This window comes from Falco biarmicus, chromosome 2 (genome assembly GCF_023638135.1).
Source record: "Falco biarmicus isolate bFalBia1 chromosome 2, bFalBia1.pri, whole genome shotgun sequence".
NCBI lineage: Eukaryota > Metazoa > Chordata > Aves > Falconiformes > Falconidae > Falco > Falco biarmicus.
The window spans coordinates 1,339,882-1,359,445 of record NC_079289.1 but is presented as its reverse complement, the minus strand read 5'-3'; the positions used below and the strand labels follow the sequence as shown (position 1 = coordinate 1,359,445).

The window sequence follows — 19,564 nt, the reverse complement described above, 5'->3', positions numbered from 1 at the left end:
AGCGCCTGATCTGTGGGTCATTGCAGATTGGGAGATTGTACTGGGACAGTATCACTGTGTGCCCTGTTCTTTTATTTTTCCCTCGACTTAGGTCTGTGTAGTCCAAACCACTATTGTTTCGTCTTCCTTGGTATTACTTTATGAGGAGAATACTCCTCTCTGTGTCTCCACTAGTTTTCCTGTACATCTTTGTAATCTTCTCAATAGGAGCCACAAGTGGGGGTGGGGCGGGGAAGGGGGCGATTTCCTTACTGACTATGAAGTTGCTAGTATTGTAGTTGTGTGGGATTTTCACTAACGCATCGTTCGCTTCCAGTCCTAAACTACTGTGTAACACCAGCGTGCTCTCTTCAATGTATGTGCTGATGCCTGTATGCCAGTTTAAGTGAAAGATAATACATCTTTCTTACTGATTTTTTTTCTCTTACAGCCCTGGAAGAAAGCGTGATTTTTCACCAGTGCTTTGGAGCCAATACTTTGAATCTATGGAGGATGTCGTGGTAGAAAATGAAACTGGCAAGGATATATCCTTTTTTTTTCAGATTGAACTTTTCTTATTCTCAGTGACTGGGGTCATGTCATGTGTCATTTAGTTTATTTGGATTCCCTTCAGCTTTTTAATGTCTGTGTTCTTTCATTTTTTCTTTTGTAGGGATCAGTATCAGTAGCTAGAGCTATCCCTTCTAAGCTGACAGTGAAGATGTACCTGGCAAGGTCGGTTCCTGGCATTGCTTCTTTAGTAATCATTATTGTAAAAAAAGTGCTTCCAACAGTTCAATAACGTATTTTGCAAGGAAATACTCATCAGTTCCTGTAGTTTAAACCACATCAGGATCAAAGCTGTTTATTGATTTTTATTAACAAGTAGTTAGCTGCCAATTGTTGAACTGTGTTCAGGATCAGTATCAGCAGTACAACAGATAAACCTCAACGCTAAACACTTAGATGTTAATAAATACTTGCAAATTCCTAAACACCTTTCTGCGGCTAATCCCAGGGAGTTCTGTTCCTGTACACACACAAACAAGCATACGTGCATAGTCGCATGCACCCCGAGAAGTGTGGGTTACAAGCACACAGCGCCTCTTCGGGGACTGCAGGATCTCCTGTGGGAGTTGTGGATGCTACCCATGCTGCTCCCACTGATGCAAATGACACTAAGAAAGCACCACACGAAGTCACATACACACACCTGAGGTGTGGGTCCCTGTTTGTCACACCCCAAATTGTTAGTCCACTAGCTGGTGTGCAGACAGGGAAGCTTCTCGCTCTGGCCAAGGCCATCTCCTGTCTCCTCAGAGAGTCTCCTTGCAGTGTCAGACCAGGTTTTCCTCTCCAAGATCTCCCCCTTTGCAAATGTTCATGTTTCTTTTATACTTCTTTTCAAGCTGACTCCTCTTTGCCAGTCTTGCAGTTACTGTTTAATCCAGCTGATGTCAGTCATCCCCTTTGACGTGCTCAAACCGCTGTTTTGTCTGGGCCCTTTGCTAACCGGGAATGTCGCAACAAGTGCGGTGTGTGAAGGTGCAGGGACAAGACTTCCCATCAGTCCTGCCTCAGCCTACAGCTCTGACAAAAGCAGGTTTGAGAGGTACTTCCAGGTTTTCTGACCTAATTACAAAATGAAAACATTTTAATCTGTGTTTAAATAACACAACCTTGTAGTTTAAATAGTTGCATAGTTTTTAAGCGTGCGTGTTCTAATTTGGCCATTAGGAAGACCAAACTTTCAAGCTATTTTCTTCCAAATACCAATTTAGTAATTACTTCTCGAATGCCAGTAGCATATGATTGAGAAAATTCTATGTCCCTGTTTTGCTCAACTTGTCATTATTTTGTGTTTATTATTAACTGCATTTGTCCGATTGATCCTATGAATTTGTCATGTGCACCATGTATGCCTCTGATGTAAGGGGCTGTGCACACCCCTGAGGCTTCATAAATAATAAAATAAAAAGGATAATGGACCTACTTGGCTAGGTGGTGTACATAAGCATCCCAAATTTAAGCAAATCTTAGTTGTTTGGGATTTATTGTGCTACCAAGCTTGAGCTCCCATATGAAAGGTTGTGGACAGCTGTGGAAGCGGCTGAATTATTTATTGCATAGAGTTGGTGCCCACTGTTCCACCCCAGCTAGCTGTTACTGCTCCAGCAGGTCTCCTTGTGTGGATAAACCCCAGCTGATGACACTGTTTAAGCTGCGTAGGGAGCACCCGTGTGAACTGTTGGCAGCCAGCAGGTCCAAAGGGCACTGCGGTACGCAGCAGAAAAACGATGAACAGCCTCAGCGGTAACCACAGCTAGTATGCGTAGATTCAGAGGAGCGGTTTTGTCCACCCCGAGAACAGGAGGAGGGGGAGGTGCAGTGATTGTCTGATCTGTTGGTCACAGTTTCAGACACTGAACACAGATCTCACGACTCCCAGTTCTGTGCCCTTCCCTAAGTGACATTGGTTTTAGTGGTAAACTGATTTTTCTGTATCTTAATATATACTGTAAGGGGACATTAGCTATTTAGTGAAGCATTTTTGCTGTATGTATTCCAGGGATAAATTATATTGCCTTAAAAATCTTGTTTACTGACTTATCTGACGTTTTTTCCTTGGAAGTCATTAAAAAATAAACCAAATCAAAATTACATGCTCCAAAGTGCATGCTGATCACGGTTTGGTTTCTCTCTTAGTTGTTTAATTCTTTTTGTGCACAGGGGGGAGAAGGGTGTGGGCAGGAGATAACATGGGATATGGGAAGGAGGAGACTTGGGCAGCAGGGAAACAACTCTTGAAGCTTAAATAAAGTTAGTTACATTTTGTTCAGGTTATGCTTGCAGTGCCTGTTGATCAGAGGGAGAAACCAGGCGTTGGGTACACAAGGGTAGAAACAAAACACTGTTGGGTATTGCAGACTCCAAAATACATGCAACTAAGTAATTCATAACTGTGAAATGTCCTTAACTGTTCATACACTTTTCGAATTTACAAAAGCGGATTGGAGGGGCCTGTCTTACTGCTGTTACACGGTGGAGGCCATTCTGCTCTTTCCTGGGCTGTATTTACTGTAAGTAAGCTGCTGCTTTCTAGAAGTATGTATGTACGCAAATGCGTGGAAGGCAACTAACCATTCAGCTATGTTAAGCACAGGAGAATCAACTCGGAAAACCGTCTTATAATCTCCGGGTATGCACCTGACTCAAGTCTTACATAGTTCAGGCAGTGTATTTATTAAATAGGCAAAGCACATGCAAAGGTTTATTGTCTAGGTTTTAATTATCAGCAGTAGCCAAAACTACGTCTGCCAAAAGTAGCTTGCGTGTTTTAATGAAGTGCCAAGCCATTTCTCATCATATCGTATCCTTTTTTTTTTTTTTTTTTTTTTTTTTCCCCAGAAGGCTGCTTTTTCATGACTACCAGTGAAAGCTGAACAGCTTTACCTCATCATGACAATATTATCTTTGCATGGTTGAGGTCCTGTTTGACTTGTTGATAAATCTCATTTGCTGCTCAGGCAACAATCTGAAACACAAACTGAGGTGGTGTCATCAGGCATGAGCATGGGGACTGACCAAACCAAAATTCTTCCCTCCCCCCCATTCCCTTTAAAAAATGAAGGGAGTTAGGGAAGAAAAAAAATTCTGAAGGATTTCAAGTAAAGTAAAATCACTTGCAGTGTGATCTTTTTATTATTTATTTGTTTTATTTGGGACCTTTTTAATACAGGAACTCTTTGAGTTGTCTAGTGCCCTTAACAAAAGGATGCTGTAGGATGACTTTCATGGAAGCGTGACTGGACAGATGAAGTCTCTACATCTCCCCTGTGCATTTGTGTCGTATTTGTTACCTTTTAGCTGTTTGGGTGGCTGTAGATCATTTAGCTTTTAAGCTGGGATTCAAAGGAGTAACAAGAATGAACGTCTTGCAAGAGTCACCACCAACTGTTCTGCAATTCCCAACGTGGCTACCATTGAATAATCTTGATGGTGTAATCATAAACCATCTTGTAATATGGTGAGACGCATTATAAAAATACTTTGCCAACTGGGCTGTAATCTTGGATTTGAGTAGTAGTTTGACACCCAACAGTTCATTTGTAACTCTACCTGACCCAGAGCCTGGTGCAGATATGCGTCTTCTGAAACTGGTGAACTTTAAGTCTTAAATCTCTGTCTTACTAAATCCTGTAGTTACTTGCTTTTAGCTCACGAGTTGCCAAGGTGGATGGATGTCTTTTCCTCTGCTGGTCTGGTGTTTTTGTAAGTGGTATAAAAGTACCTTAAACAGATGCAGTGAAGGTCGTGGCTTTTAATTGGAGGCAGAGGTATGAAGTCATGTGTTTCTGAATTAAGGAAAAGGGCTTCTTAGAAGTCACTTCCCCACTCTCTAGAGCTCCTTATTTCCAGTAGCAACACCAATACCGTTTTTACATTTAAAAATCTCCAGAGTTGAAGTTAGCAAAGCGATTGCAGTCATAACGTCGCACCCTACGGTTACTGGCTTTTTATGTTACTGTTGGCAATTAACCAAGTTGGCTCACATACAAGATTCACATAGATTTATGCCTTGCACTTGAGACCGTGTCTGGAGAAAGAAACTGTCACAACAATTAGCTCGTGCCTTTGTGTGGCTGCTATAGATTTGTTTCCTTTGTGCATTTTGAAATGAAAATTTGTCCCAAGCAGGCAAACGTTAAATTTTTGGGATGAACCAGAACTTAAAAAAAAAATAATAATTCCAAACAACCCCTCCCCCCAAAACCCAAAAAGAATCCCCAATTGGGAGGCATTGGGAGTAACCATCTGTAAATTAGAAAAAGCCCGCGGGAGTGGCATGCTCCTTCCTTCGTTTGCTTGTTGGCCTGGTCACTTCCTGGGTGATGTGTTTGTACTTCTCTTGACCAAAGCACTCCTGTTTGGATAAACCTCAGCCCACTAGATCGCTTCCCATTCTCGCGCGTCATGTTGATGATCCTCTTTCCTTATTCCCTACTGACAACAGTTTGATTTTTAGCAGCGGGCTGCTTCTCTGACTAGGTATGCTATTGCTTAGGTGCCAGAACGCCTTGCAGATTGAGGTTTAGGGTGTCTTTGGGGGCTCTAAAGTATAAACTTGTGGATTCAGTGGTTTGGGGGGAGAGCAACTGCTGTAGCCATTTAGGAGCTGAATAGCCGAACAATCAAAATGAGAGGACTGGGTAGCTTTCGGATCTCTGCCCATTATGTAGGTGGTTCTGTTAAGAATCCCTCAACAAATTCCCCCACTTCTGCAGGCTGTTATTTAAATAATCGATGATTCCTTAACACAAAAGTCTTCCTTTCAACAAAGAACGCCACTTAAACTGAGGTAAATTGAGCTGTCAGAGACAAATAGAACGATAATTTGGCTCAATAGAGCCAAAATAATATTGCAGCTCTACCTTACTTGAAAAAGATTCCTCACTTGTTCCCCCCAACCCCTTTGGACTAATAATTTTTAGACATTTCAGCCTTCCTGTAAAATTCTGTTCTTTGAGAGCAAATCGAGTACGTGCTGGAAAGCAGCTGCTTCATCTTCGTCTGCTGTGTAGCCAAGACTAATTTTGTAGCCTGTGGGGCTTGGGGAAGGGGGGCATCGCTTTGGTGTCTGTAATCCCAGTGCTGCATTTCAATTTTCAGAGGTGTTAGAGAGCTTGAATTTATTATCCAAGGAAACACACGTAATGTCTTATGCACAGTGAAATAAATGTCCTCAGAGACAGCGTTAACAATGGTAGAAAGGGTGGAGCTGTGGTTAGTTAAGGGTAGTTTATATAGAACCTTCTTGCTTGCTTTCTGCGACACTGCGTGCAATCCATATTCTGCTGCGTTGTTGACAGTAGAGGGGTTTTGTTGCACCATCCGAGCCTTTGCTGTTGTTTCAGGGAGTGCTTAATGTTGCTAATCCTTTTGAAGGTGAGGTGTGGCACTTTGCAAATTATGTTATCTTTGTCTCTTCTTGCAGTCTGCGATCATTAACAGGATTCAGTGTAGGATTGTGGCTTTAGATCTCCGAGGCCATGGTAAGTAAAATAAGTAAATTTAAAATCACATAACCATGCTACGCACTCTTGTCTTTTAAAGAAGATGTAATGAACCCCTCCCAGGATGACTAAGAAAGCATCCTTAAGGCGTCCCAATTTTTCTTCAAAAGCAGGGAGGGAAAAGTGGCTTCTAGAGCTCCACAGCCACCTTTCCTCACGTGCCAGAAGCTGAGACGTTCTGCACCTTTGTGAGAGGCAGTGCTGGACTTGCTCCTTCCTATGTATTGGCACCCCACCCCACCTCCCCCTTCATGTTTTCATAACCTATGGGCAGTCTTTACCATTAGAAATAAGGTCTGTTCTTTAGTTTTAAGATGCATTGCAAATACGGAACAGTTATGGGGAGCATTTCCTACCCGTAAGCTATAACGCGATAAAGTACCGACTGTTCCTATTAATTCTGGGTTTCTTAATTATTCATGTTAACTGCAGTTGGCTCACTCTTAATAACTGTGCCAAAAAGCTTTGTGCAGTGGCTGCTCTGAGCCCTGAGAGGGGTCTGAAGGTTTTGAGCTTACGTGAACTTAAGTTTTTTTGTTCTTTCAGGAGAAACAAAAGTTAGGAATCCTGAAGATCTGTCAGCAGAGACTATGTCAAAGTAAGGAAGTCTATGCTGTCTCTTCAGTATTTCTGTTTTCACAAACCTTTATTTTCTTTCCTTGATTGAACAGTAAACTACTTGAGGACACACAAGGGAGCTGGAAGATTGTTTCATTTCACATGGTTCTGGTAGTTATCCCTTCTTTTCCTGCTGTTTTGGGACAGTTTGAAGTTTATTTGAAATTACATCTCCTCTAGCTGAGCCAGGGGCCAAGCTGGAGTCGTTTCCTCGGTGCCCTCGGTTCTTAAATTCACTTTAAAGATCAGTGGCTTCATTGCAGTGAACACCTTAAACCTGCGACATGCTATAACGCTGGCTAGACCGAGATTTCCCAGGAGAAGGGGAACGCTTTCCTTGGGCATTTGAGCTTGAGAGCACCAGTTTGGTTTTTCCTCGAGCGAGTCCACCTTGGAGTGGCGGCATCCCCAGAGCTGGGTCACTGGCTGAGGCTTCCAGGGTGGAGGCAGTTGCTTTTTCATCTGTCACAACCTGCTTTGGGATGCAAATCCCCCCCCCCCCCCCGCCCCTTGACAAAGCTGTAAGGAAAACAAATACCCACGGCTAAGCACATTACTTTATGTCCACATGTAGTACAAAGAGACTCTTTGCTGTGACCGGTTAAATCATGACGGATTTTGTAACCTTAGTATGAACAAATCCCCTTGGTTTGTTGTGGGGAGGCCATGTGTGAAATGTATTCTGACTTCCATTGTGTACCTCATTGCTGCTGCTTATGGCTTGTCAGATCCTGATGTGGTGTTGTCCTGAGGAGATGCTGTATGAAATTATTAGAATTTTTTAGATCTGGAGCAGCGCTGCTGTGGGGGGAAAACAAGTTCTTTTTGGTTTTAAACCTTTCTCCTCTTAGCAATGAGCTTGAAAGTTATCCCTGAATAGCCTTTAAATGGGAGCCTTGAGTTATAGCTGGTTTTCTTTACTTATAGCTGGTTTTCTTTTTTTCTTTCTTTCTTTACCAAATCCTCAAGCAGTTTTCTCTGATAGAGCAAATAAGCTGGTCAACTTTTTGTTGTTGTTGTTTTTTTGGTTTTACTTGTTTTCCATTTTCTAGTTGCAGCATTGCTCAGGTCTCTGGTTCCTCTGAATGGTTTTAGTCAGGAAAGTCAATCCGAGTGTCTTAAACCACAGTGCTCTTCAGTAGATTCCAGTCATTAGCTCTGCTGTGGGTTTGGGGTTGGTGGATCATACGAGCCAGCTTTCACGCCCTGCGGTGACAGTGGCAGTTTAAAGTAGGTGCCTTATGGAAAGGATGGGGAAATTGCCCCTTGCCTCGTAGTATCTGTGCTCACGATCTGGATCTTCCTGCTTGCACTCGGTGGTGTTCAGCTTTGCCTCGGTCAATAGGGCTCAGTTACTTTCTGTCTTTAATTGCAAATGGTTTCTCCTTTTAGAACAGTGAATTTCTTAGTGTGTGCTTCCACGTAAGAGGATTTGACAGCTTATTCTCACCTTTTATTTAAAATTCCCTCCAGCTACTGTCTGTAAAAAATGCTCTCCAGGGTTTTCTTTTAGATGAGCACTTTCTGTTAGTAAAATGGGAAATTACGTGCTTGTTCAGCAAAATATTGGGTTGCATGATTTCCTGTATTGGTACCTAGATGAAACAGTGATAAGAGAATAAACTTGTCTCAATTCCTGTGGATTAAAAAAGCATACAGGCAGGATTTGGAGCTAGACATCTGTCTTGGATCTGGACTTTCTGCTCCCATTGTACAAATCTGCTTCGGAAATGTATCAGGGTAGAGATGCTGACCATGCTTTTGTCTGGATTTGGCAGAGACGTTGGAAACGTGGTTGAAGCTCTGTACGGGGACCTTCCTCCCCCTATCATGCTGATTGGGCACAGCATGGGGGGGGCCATTGCAGTGCACACGGCGGTCGCAAATTTGGTGCCAAGTTTATTGGGTCTGTGCATGATCGATGTTGTGGAAGGTAAGTGCGTGCCCCCTTGGATAGGCTTCTGTCTTCCATGTTGATCTCTGTCTTTTATCCCAGATCCCGGAACACAGAAAGTTTTGCCTGGTTTTTAAGTCATTGCCAATTCCTTCCTCCTGACAGATGCTGCCTACACAAAAGTCATTCTGGTGTGACTCCTCCTTTTGCTTTTCCCAGATGGGCTCTCTGTTTGCCACTTCCCTGATAATTTCTTTGCAATACTTTCTTGTTAGCAGGGAGGTGGGTGGCTTTTTATATAATTCATGGTGCTTCTCTTACTATCTGAATTTCCTACCTGTTCAAATAGTAATAATTGTTTAATGTGGGAGCAGGTGTGACTGTGGGCTTAGGAGTACCAAACTATATTTTCCTTAAGAGCGTTAAATCCCCAGTGAGCTCCAGCTCTCTCTGAGGGTGTTCCCTGGTAGCCAGTTCTGTATGGAGGGATGTGGCAATAATTTGATCGGATGCCATAAAGTTAAAATACTTGATTTTAGGTACAGCCATGGATGCGTTGAACAGCATGCAGAACTTCTTAAGGAGTCGTCCCAAAACGTTCAAGTCACTTGAGAATGCCATTGAGTGGAGGTAATGCATGGCCTTACAGGGTCACCAAAATCACCTGTCTTTGTAGCTTGACTCCCCAAGGAGAGAAAGTTTATGTATTTTGTGTGGTTTCTCCATTCGCACTCGCTTCCCCAGCTATTGTCACCAATTCCTTGGCTGATTGGACAGGGAGACATAGGTCTCAAAGGTAATTTAATTTCTTGGGGGAGTTGGCGAGGCAGCTGGAGAAGGATCCTCTGAGAGTTTCAACTAATGGAAAGCTTCGTGGTATGAATTGCAGCTTCCTTGTAAGTGTTCTAGTTATTACTGAAGAGGCTTGAGACATCCATCCCTCTTCTCCATAACCTGGAGACAAGAAGACTGAGAGGGGACCTCATCAGTGCCCACAAATATCTCAAGGGTGGGTGCCACGAGGACGGGGCCAGGCTCTTTTCAGCGGTGCCCAGCGACAGGACAAGGGGCAACGGGCACAAAGTGCAAGACGGGAACTTCCATCTGAATGTCAGGAAGAACATCGTTCCCCTGAGGGTGACGGGACACCGGGACAGGCTGCCCAGAGAGGCTGTGGGGTCTCCTGCTCTGGAGACATTCAAACCCGCCTGGACGCGGCTCTGTGCAACCTGCTCTGGGAGAGCTGCTTCAGCAGGGGGGTGGGCTGGGTGGGCTCCAGGGGTCTCTTCCCACCCCGGCCACGCTGTGACTCTGTGTAAGATTCACGTGTAAGAAACAGGACCTACTTCTAGAACGACGTGCACATTTGACAGCTGCATTTGAAAGGGAGAGGCCTCGTGGTTAAGTCTGTAGACGGGACCCCAGAAAGCCCAGTTCTGTTGCCAAATACCCAGGTCGTTTCTGACCTCTCCCTGTCCCCTGCAACAAAATGGCTATAACCCTATTTCACTGTTTCCCCACCAGCACTTCTCCCACGTGTCTTTTAAATTCACAGTTACAGCGACAACGGGGGGTTCAAGCAAGTCGGCGTGTGGTGCGAGCCGCTCGGAACGCCTCCTGAGAACAGGAGGGTTGGAGTGGTTGGGGGAAATTGTGAGCTGTAAAGAGTTTTTACTCCTCTTTCTGTGCCTGCTAGTTCCTGAATCTGTTCAGTAAATATTTCTGCTCTCCTTCTGATTCTTTCTTTTTTTTTTTTTTTCCCCCCCTGCAGTGTAAAAAGTGGACAAATAAGAAATCTTGAATCTGCCAGAGTTTCTATGGTCGGTCAAGTCAAACAGTAGGTGGTTTTTGGTTGTTGTTTTTTTTTTTTAAAGCTCTTAAAATCATCTTGTCTGTTTTACAATGCTGTTACTACAGAGCATAAATGCACTTGAAAGCAAAATACTTCTAGAAAACATGAATTTGTTATCATTTGATCCCTGTTGATATCGGCAGCAGTACTGAATCGTACTTAGGGGACTTGGAGAAAGCCGGGGAAAAATTTCCCTGGGGCAAAATCTGCCAAGAGCCGTGTTTTAAAAAGCTTAACTACTGCTGGTGGTATGTTCCTTGGTTTGTCTGCCTTTCTGCACGCATGATGAAATGAGTATTAGTCTGATACCTCTTCCGAAATTTTGCCCTGGATTGGGTTGGTTGCCTGGGGACGGTATCTTTCGCTTCCTTTCAGAAATTAATTATCGGTTGCATTTCGGGAGTGATCTGAGGTGGGTTTGGTAGGATCAGAGTAACCCGCTTGTGCCGCTCTAAGCCACGAAGTACCCGGAGCCTTTACAAATGTCTCGTACTTGGTTAAGAAAAGCTGTTATTGATTGTTCGACCGCTTTTGCCTCCCTTAAGTAGCTGTTTGCATTTGTATTTGCGCTGGGATACAAGTACTGCGCTGGCACTCGGTCCCACGGTTAGTCACGACCGTGTCTTTTATCCACAGCTGCTTTTAAACTGAAGGGTATTTTTTTCAGCCAGTATCTGAAAAATTGCTAAACGCTTTCATTTAAAGCCTGTTTGTTGGGGGTTTTTTTGTTTGTTTTTGGCAGGGAATCAGTTGCTGGTTTTTTTTTCACAGGTGTGAAGGGGCTGCTAGTCCTGAATGTCCTAAAGCCATAGTGGAGGGTATTATTGAAGAAGAGGAGGAGGAGGAAGAGGATGAGGAAGGGGGAGGCTCTGTTAACAAAAGGAAGAAAGAAGATGACACAGAGGTAGGGACTTTCTTACTTGTGCTTTCAGCTTGTATTTGCACAATGCTTCCCTGCAAGAGTAGCTGCCAGTAGTTATCCGAATCGCTCTAATATAAAAGGCAGCAACTCCAGGGACCAAAAACTTTATATTGTGACTGTTGTTGTGGTTCTTCATCTCATGCCACTGATTCTATCTTAGACTGTTACCTGAAAGCATGTGTTTGGTTTTCTTTCCTGAGATGCTCACAAATTTAATGCGTATGGGCTGAAATGGGGCTTCTGGCCTGAGGGAGGAATGCTCTTTTCTGAGTCCTTGTGGTATTTTTGTTTGTTTCCAAGGCACAGTAGCATTCAGGAGGTCTTACAGGCAATTGCAACCACAGAGGAATGTAAATTCCTCGAGGAACATCTTCCTCGAGGAACATCGTTGTAGCCAGCTTATCCCTCGTATCTCTGTGTCACCTAAGTGAGAGCAGAGTTGGAACATACAATTTGTGAGCTATTTGTGCCAGGAAAAAATAGCAAGTTGAGTGCCCTGAATGCTGCAGCCTTCTCTTGATCTATAGGTATAGCCCCACTGACTTTCTTGTTCCCTGCTCGTGTACTTTGGCTGTGATTTGGAGAGAAATTTCGAGCAAGGATAGTTGTCCCCTGAAAGTGTGTGATCCACCAGAGGGAGCCAGTATTTTTTTACATATATGTAGATATATTTCTTTTTTTAAAATGGAAGTACAGACTTCCAAGTGACACTCTGAGTTCAGCTTTTATTCCAGCTGTTTTACTGATCGCTAATGCAGAGCTCTGTCTCCTCCCTGCAGACAAAGAAGGAGCTCTTATACACGTGGCGAATTGAACTGGCGAAAACAGAAAAGTACTGGGATGGCTGGTTCAGGGGTTTGTCTAACCTCTTCCTAAGCTGTCCAACTCCAAAGCTTTTGCTTTTAGCCGGTATGTGTCTCTTCCAGTCCTGTCTCGGTTCAGTGGCTGTTGACTTCTGTGGTGTCCCACTTGTATTTTGGAGAATAGGGTCAGCGTTTGGCTAATGTCTTTGTCCGAGAACAGCAGACCTGTCTCTTCCACCCTGGCTCTTCTGTGTATCTTGAAATACCATTAAATGGTCCATTTGATCCGTGCCGATCTAGAATTAGTTCAGAGCCTCTAATACCAAAACAGCACGTAATGATACTATGTATTGCTGCTGTTGGACGGGTGTTTCTGTTCTGTGATGTGGAAGAAGGGCAAACAGGACAGATCCAAGCTGCCCTTCAGCCCCGCTACTATGACATTTTCCTACAGATATGGGCATGATTTGAACTTTTCAGCTGAAAGTCAGATTATTGATGTGCTACAGCCAGCTGTAGCCCCTCTTTGTCCTTTAATAGGGAGTACAATGTGTGACAAAGATAAATATCCTTTCAAGTTGTGGGGAGGGATGTGTTCTTGCATTTTTGGATGGGATCCTTTCCTGTCACTTTACTCTTGTCCTTACGGTGGGTGTCAGATATCTCTTTTGTGTTTTTCAAGCCAAATGTCCCTTTCAGAATACCTTAGGCAGGCTCTCTCTGGCTTTTCTTCAGTACATCTGTTTGTTTGATTGTAGGTGTTGACAGGCTGGATAAAGATCTAACAATTGGACAGATGCAAGGTAAATATTTAATATTGTTACTCTATCCTTACTGTAATGCTCTTTTTGGATGAGAGCTTGTTGCTATGGGTACGTAAACGAGGGACAGCTGGGATGGCCTCTTACCAGGTGCAGTCTATATTGAAACAAATGCATGAAAGAATGAGTCCGTCCCAGAGTGTTCTGTAACTGTCTGTGGTTGTAGCAATGGTGGAAAAGAAGGGAAAGGTTGAATTAGAAGTCATTAAGGGCTGTTGCCATGGTTTTTCTTCAGTCTGGTGTTCAGTGTTTCCAGCCATGGAGCTGCCGTGCTTCTCTTGGATCAGAATGATTGTGAGGGCTTCTTTCTAATCTGTTTTTTCCCTTTCTAACGACGTTCCTGATGTTCCTAGCTAGAACAATTGGGACCATCCAAAACTCTCTGGTCTCCCCATGTTTCTGGCAGACATCGGACCAAGATTCAGCATCTGCATTAATGTTTTGGCATTTGGTTTGTGGCCTTTTTTTGCCCCCATCCCAGCTTCATTGGTCTCCAGAGCAACCAGTACTGGAAAGTAGTATTGGGTAGCAGGATAAACATTACATTAAGGCAGATCTGATTACGCTTCTGACTCTGAAAGGTAGCCTCACCTGTGTCAAGAAGCTCTTAAGAAGTTTAGCTTTGTTTTAACTCCTGGGAGCCTGCTCTAGTTACACCTGGGGCAGATGAATTAAGCAGCTGGTTCTTGCTTTCTTTGGAAACTGCTGCGTGTATTGTACGGTTTGCCCTAGAATTCTGTGCCTTCCCTGGTCCCTCGTCCATATAATGCATATAGTGAGATTTGGTGAGGTTTGTTCGTAAAGAATGTGAGGTCCTTTTTTAGAAGAGTTCATAAATCCACAGCGCTTTTTAGGGTGTAGTCATGTCTGATGTTTCCTGTGTACCCAAAAACTGTTTGCCTAAAACCGTTGCTGTTAGGAATCCGGATCACTTAAAAAGCAGCTCCAGTGATGATTCTCTTGGTTGCAGGGAAGTTTCAGATGCAGGTCCTCCCACAGTGTGGCCATGCAGTCCATGAAGATGCTCCAGACAAGGTGAGCCCCACTGTGGGGTTGAAGCTAGATAAGTCATGGGTTTAATGGCTTAAATGCAAAAGGGGTCAGTTCCTTACTGTGAAGCAGAGATTAGACTTTAGGGGCATTTTTTGGCACGATATCTTAACTAGCTGGCTATTCGTAAAACAGTTTGGAGTTTTAAGCTGGTTGGAAAGCCTGGGCTAAGATGTTACATGACACAGGGCTTGGCTAGGTTACAGATTTACCTTTCAGGCTAGTGGTGATAAACCAAATTCTTACAATGTGGATTGTGGATTGATCCTCCCTGATTTTCCTCCTGAAGTTCTCCAGTCTCCCTTGTACTAAGCTGCAGCTTTTGGGGTTGGTCTGTGTTTAGCTGAGTCGGGTGGCTCACATTTTCCAAATACAAACCAAATGTTACTGAAATGGTGTACAGGCTGACAAAGCAGTTGCTGCTTCTGGGTACTGCTGAACTTCGTGTCTAGATAGAAGCAGGAATGTGGTGCAGCCAGTGGAGCCTGTGGCTGGAAACGTGTCTGGTTTTAAAACTTGTCCTACACTGACCACTGTCAGTGTAAAACTCGGCCTTTCTGTGCTTCACTTGACCAACCTGAAATAGGGATTTTTATTGACACCTGATCAGTTCTTCCATTGTTATCCTTTTTAATATACATTCTAAGCTGTATTATTACTGTCTTGATTGATTCTTTATAGAGATACCTTGCATCATGATTTTGCCAGACCTTTCTTCCCCTGCTAAACTTAGGCATTTTTTTAAGAATTACTGAAAGAGGTGGAGAAAAAGTTTGGTCAGTTCTTGAATGTGAGATCAGTGTTGGAGTAATGGTGGAGGCATGTAGTTCCTTTTTTTTTTTAATTTTTTAATATAAAAGCATGTCATAATGGAGCTCTTAGTTTTAAAGGAGCAAACTTGATTCAGCAAGAGCATCCTGAGGATGTGAACTGTTGTTGGCAGTGCTGCAGTCTTTGAAAACTGACTGGATTTCTTGTTATCTTTATGTCCCTGAGCAGATGATTTTTTTTCCTCCCCCCTTCCTTCAGGTTGCTGAAGCTGTTGCGACGTTCCTGATCCGTCACAGGTTTACAGAGCCCATCGGTGGATTCCAGTGGTAAGGCTCTGCGGGTGCTAAAGCTGGGCAGACCTTGAGCAGAGCTTTTGCTCTGAACTGCCTGCGTGTTTGGCTCTCGGTGCGGGAGGGTGGAGTTTTAGCATAATGCTAAAAACCACGTGTAAACAAACAGCTTTGAATCACAGCCAGTAATGTATTTGGTGTTTTTCTTCTCTCTAAACTTCTCACATATTAATTTGCGTCAGTGAAACCTCCTTCCTTGGAGGGGAGGAGCAAAGCAGATCCTCCCCAGCCGATCCTTTATACCTGGCCAGAAGGCAGAATTACAAGTTTTGCAGTGCTTAGTTTAAAGAATATTTTAAGTAATCAAGGCCCTGTGTTTTTGGAAACAACTTGCACCGCACCAAGAAATACTGGTGAGATTAGACAGGGGAAGGTGCGTGCTTTGCTTCGCAGACTTTCCATGCTTGCCTCATGTGTTTTCACATCGTAGTGAACTGTAGGAGCCTGGTCGCTGCGATCAGCCACGCAGTGGTGGGGGGAGGTTGTGACTCACGAGGCTGACTGGAAAAACTCCCAAAGCCTTCGTTATAGTACCGTAAAGCTAATAACTAAACTGATGCTTAGCCCTCTTGAATTTAAATTCTGGTTGAGCATCATCTTTCAGGCAAATGGTAAAATAAGCATGTTAGTCAAGCAGTCTGGAAAAGTCCTTCTGCTTTTAGCTGAGAATTCTTCAACAAGAGCTAGAAGCCCCAGAATGTGTGATGCTTTAGGACTGGTAATGCTAAGGAGGTGTTGCTGGATGATCTCTTTCTGTTTTCCCCCTTTATCCTATGCCCTTGGGGATGAAATGCAGGACTGTGGACTTGCATATTTTTCATCCAGTGAAAGGATATAGTGTAGGTTGGTGTGTAAACAGTGAGAGAGGGAGAAGCCCAAAGGACTGTACTGCACCGCAGTGTTGAATCTCCCCCAGGCATCTGGCAACCTGTGCTGCCTCTGTGAGTCCTGAAGGAGCTAGCCTGTTGCTCCTGCTATTACCGTTGTAGCAAAAGCAGCTTTAAAACAAGAGGCTTGGAGAAAGCGAGGTGGCTTGCTGGCCTTATTGTGTCCTTAAGCCATAGAGATGACAACACGTTAAGCTTTTGTGCTTCTCGCTATTTGTAGAGCTCACAAGTGATTGTTGAATGTGGCAATGCTAATTGTAACCTGCATGATAGACTCCTTTTGGTCTTGTTTGATCTTGGGTAACCGATTCAATTTAGGGTGTTGCAGAGTCAAATACCTGCGGAGAATACCTCGATTTTAATGTGTGACCTTTCTTCCACTCTTCTTTTTCCCTCCTAGTGTGTTTCCTGCTTGTTAATACCCTGGTGTTCTCCAGCACTAAGTTCTGTTGTAAATAAACTGCACCAGAGGCCACTGTGATGTATCCATAACCTTTCATCTCTCCAGTTCAGCAGCAGTGAGAAGTTGGTGTGAGATTCATCCCCTAGAACTAGTTCTCCAGAATGTGTAAATGCTTAGGGACTTCCTTGCTGGGAAGCAGCTTGTACTGAAGACCATGAAAAGCTCTTCAGGGCCCTGGAAGTGGGCTCCTCTCTGCTGCCACAAGGAAAGACCTCCTGAAATCCCAAGTAGTCAGTCATACCAATCTGCATCAATTCTCAGGCTCTCTTGGACCCAACTGCAAAAGGGCCATTGGCGGCCCAGATCCACCGAGGGCATTGCAGCATAGCCAAAGGCTTCAGGATTTCTCTGTGGAATCGTCTAATCGTCTTTGAAGTGCCCCTTAGGTTTGTTTTTTATATGCACGTTTCTTTCCCCTGAAGCAGATGAGGAATTGGCTTCCTTGGGAGCTCAGGTTTCGTCTCACCGATGCCAGCCTTGTGGGTTAAGCTGTGGGAAGAGCCTAGATGCTATTTTCCTGGGCAGAGTTGGATGGGACTGTAAAGCAAAAAGGCAAGGGGAGACCATGAGCTCTGTTTCTGCATCTTGCGGCTTTCTTAGAAACCAGCCTGGATAACTCCATCTACTGCAGACACATAACAGGCAGGGGACTTCGGGCCGACGTTTGTGGGGAAGACCTGATGTCGCAGCACTCTCAAAACTAGCCAGCTGCAACAAGGTCTTTTACCATCACCTACCAAGTTAACTTCACTAAGTAGTTAGCACGCCTTGCCCCGGCATGGCCACCAATCCCCCACAAGGTCTCAAAGGTCCATCTACTTTTCAAGCTGTTCCTTCATGCTCTTCTGGCCAGTCCCTCTGCTTCTCACCTCTGCTGCCTTCTCCTTGTCTCTCCTCATCCAGGGCGCGCTCTCTCCTCCAGATCTCTCTTCATTGGCTACTCTTTTCTTTAGCTGCCCTCCTTAGAGCTATTTAACCACTTAACGGAACCAGCCACAGCTACTTCAGCCGACCCCCGCCCCTGAAGCCAGCCCACAGCTGTATATTATCAATGCTAATTAATGCAGCTTCATTCCTCTACAACCCGAGACCAGCAGTAACAACGCGCTCAGCAGGCGGTTTGCCTGTTTTGGCCATTCTCTGTCCCCGGAATGTGTTTATGCTTCCCTTCTTGTAGCTGCCACGTGCAACTGAACAGAGATCAGCGCCTTCGGGATGAAAAAATGCAAAACGTGCAGTAGATAAAACCCTGGAGAGCTTGGAGTCAGTTCTGCTGATGTCGATGCAGAGATGTGGGCAGCTGCCGCTGTGTTATGCTCCCCCGGTACTGGAGGAAAGACCTTGTTTTCCCTGTTGTTTCCTAGATCGTTTCACTGCCTGCCTTCCAGATTTCCATGTAAATGCAGTAGTTACACAGTTTCTCTTCAGGGTTAAATTATCCACAGTTTGTCAGGTTGCTTTCACCTAAGAATTACTGTTGAGCCTAAGAGCAGACACGTTCTGGAGCAGTTTTCCTCAATATTTTGCTGGTGGATGTCTGAAATCATCAGGGGGGTTTGCCTTGTGTCCGTAACCCCTCGATGCCGTGCGATGAAAGCGGTGGTCAGCGCCGTTTGGCTGAGGCAGAGTGCTGTCGTGTGCCTCTGCGCGTACGTCCTGTGATGAGCTGTCGTGAATTCTGGGCACGTGAGAGTTGCAGGTGAGGCCAAGGGAGACGGTGTGAAGAGCCGGCAAAGCCCGGTTTGACTTTGGCCTTTACCCCGACGCAGCCACTCGTCTCCCCTGACGCCTTCGCGTGCGAGCCCTGGACGCAGCAGTCACGGCCTTGCTCTGTGGCCCTTCCCTGTCCCATCAGGGTGGGAAATGCCTGAATTAGAGACAAGAAAGCCGCGTTCCAGGGAGCTGTGCTCTCTCCTGGTACTTAGGCCATCGGCATTTGGGTGTTAAAAGAGCAATTGCTGGCTCCCGGCGTTTCCCTCTGTAAGTTGCCACGTTCATTATTGCGTTACTTTACTGTGACCTCGATGTCATGTTCACCGCTGGTTTCGTTGCTGATGGGTTAAATGGATCTTCAGTAGTTGAGATGCAAAATAGCACTTTCCCCAGACTGTATCCTGAAGATTGGCGAGATTCTCAGTCCTTTCCAGGTGATTCCTGTGTTCAGATTGTTAGAGATTAAATAGTACAGTATGTATGTCCAGGGTCTCGCTTCACGGGTTCGTTAAGCATGTGCCTGTTGTCGTACTCATGAATGATCTCGGTAAAGTCACCTTCCTCCGTGCTGAAGTAACTTGGAGGATCTGGCTCCGAGTGATTCGTTGCGGTAACTCCTCATGTGTGTCCCTCATGTTATCCCTTTCATTTGCTTTTACAGTTTGTGAAATCTTTAAAAACCAACCAAACAACAAAAAACAAACAAAACCCTCCGTGCAAAGCCAATCAGTTTTGTGTTCTGTAGAAGCACCAGTGGAAAATGAATGACTGCTTCTGAATCCTGTGGGCTCCCCCAGCATTATATTTTGTTAACGTTTGAGAAGTGAGTGAAAAAATAAATATTTCAATAGCCATTTTAATGTGGCATTGCTGCGTGCCAAGCTCTCGGTCCTGATCTGCACCGCGTAGGTGGCTGTTGAGGGCCTCGTGTGGTGCTGGCTTCAAAAAAGGCGGACGGAGCAGCCGCGGGTGGGTGAGTGGAGGGGGAATTCCTTCTGTCTCTGTCAAGCCGGGTACATTTTTGAGGCTGTGCTTTTGTAGGACAAATATTCATGCTCCTGTTGCAGTTTCTTCTCCCTTTTCAGGGAGCTGCTGGCAGATATAAATGGTATTTCGGTGAAGGGTAGCACAGACCATGGTAATAGTAACTGTGGAGAGAAGAAATGTTCTCTTTGACTCATGAAAAACGGGGGCGTCTAGAAAATCCCCCCGTAACTCCCAACTTTTCACTGCGTTTTTCCACAGCCTGCAGCATTGTCCTGTCTCTGTAAAAGCAGATAAACAGGGGGAGGCTGTCTAAATTGAAAGGATGCTGGCTTTATGCTGGCGCTTTGGATTATTTAGAAATCTCTCTTGCTTTTGTTCCA

At 44.6% G+C, this 19,564-nt stretch overlaps 1 protein-coding gene across 2 annotated transcripts in view; it reads left to right on the top strand.

Annotated features, from left to right (window-relative positions):
* Window positions 1-19,057, top strand: part of PPME1 (protein phosphatase methylesterase 1) — a 32,203-nt gene extending 13,146 nt beyond the window's left edge. For both annotated transcript variants that reach the window (XM_056328483.1, XM_056328485.1), the window contains 13 exons: window positions 431-525; window positions 2,968-3,059; window positions 5,975-6,032; window positions 6,600-6,651; window positions 8,450-8,604; window positions 9,105-9,195; window positions 10,337-10,402; window positions 11,189-11,321; window positions 12,119-12,248; window positions 12,901-12,945; window positions 13,934-13,998; window positions 15,043-15,110; window positions 16,422-19,057. In XM_056328483.1, the coding sequence (XP_056184458.1) occupies window positions 431-525; window positions 2,968-3,059; window positions 5,975-6,032; window positions 6,600-6,651; window positions 8,450-8,604; window positions 9,105-9,195; window positions 10,337-10,402; window positions 11,189-11,321; window positions 12,119-12,248; window positions 12,901-12,945; window positions 13,934-13,998; window positions 15,043-15,110; window positions 16,422-16,440 (1,069 nt within the window). In that variant the 3' untranslated portion in view covers window positions 16,441-19,057. The remainder of the gene's footprint in view (window positions 1-430; window positions 526-2,967; window positions 3,060-5,974; window positions 6,033-6,599; window positions 6,652-8,449; window positions 8,605-9,104; window positions 9,196-10,336; window positions 10,403-11,188; window positions 11,322-12,118; window positions 12,249-12,900; window positions 12,946-13,933; window positions 13,999-15,042; window positions 15,111-16,421) is intronic.
* The last annotated feature ends 507 nt before the right edge of the window (window positions 19,058-19,564 follow it).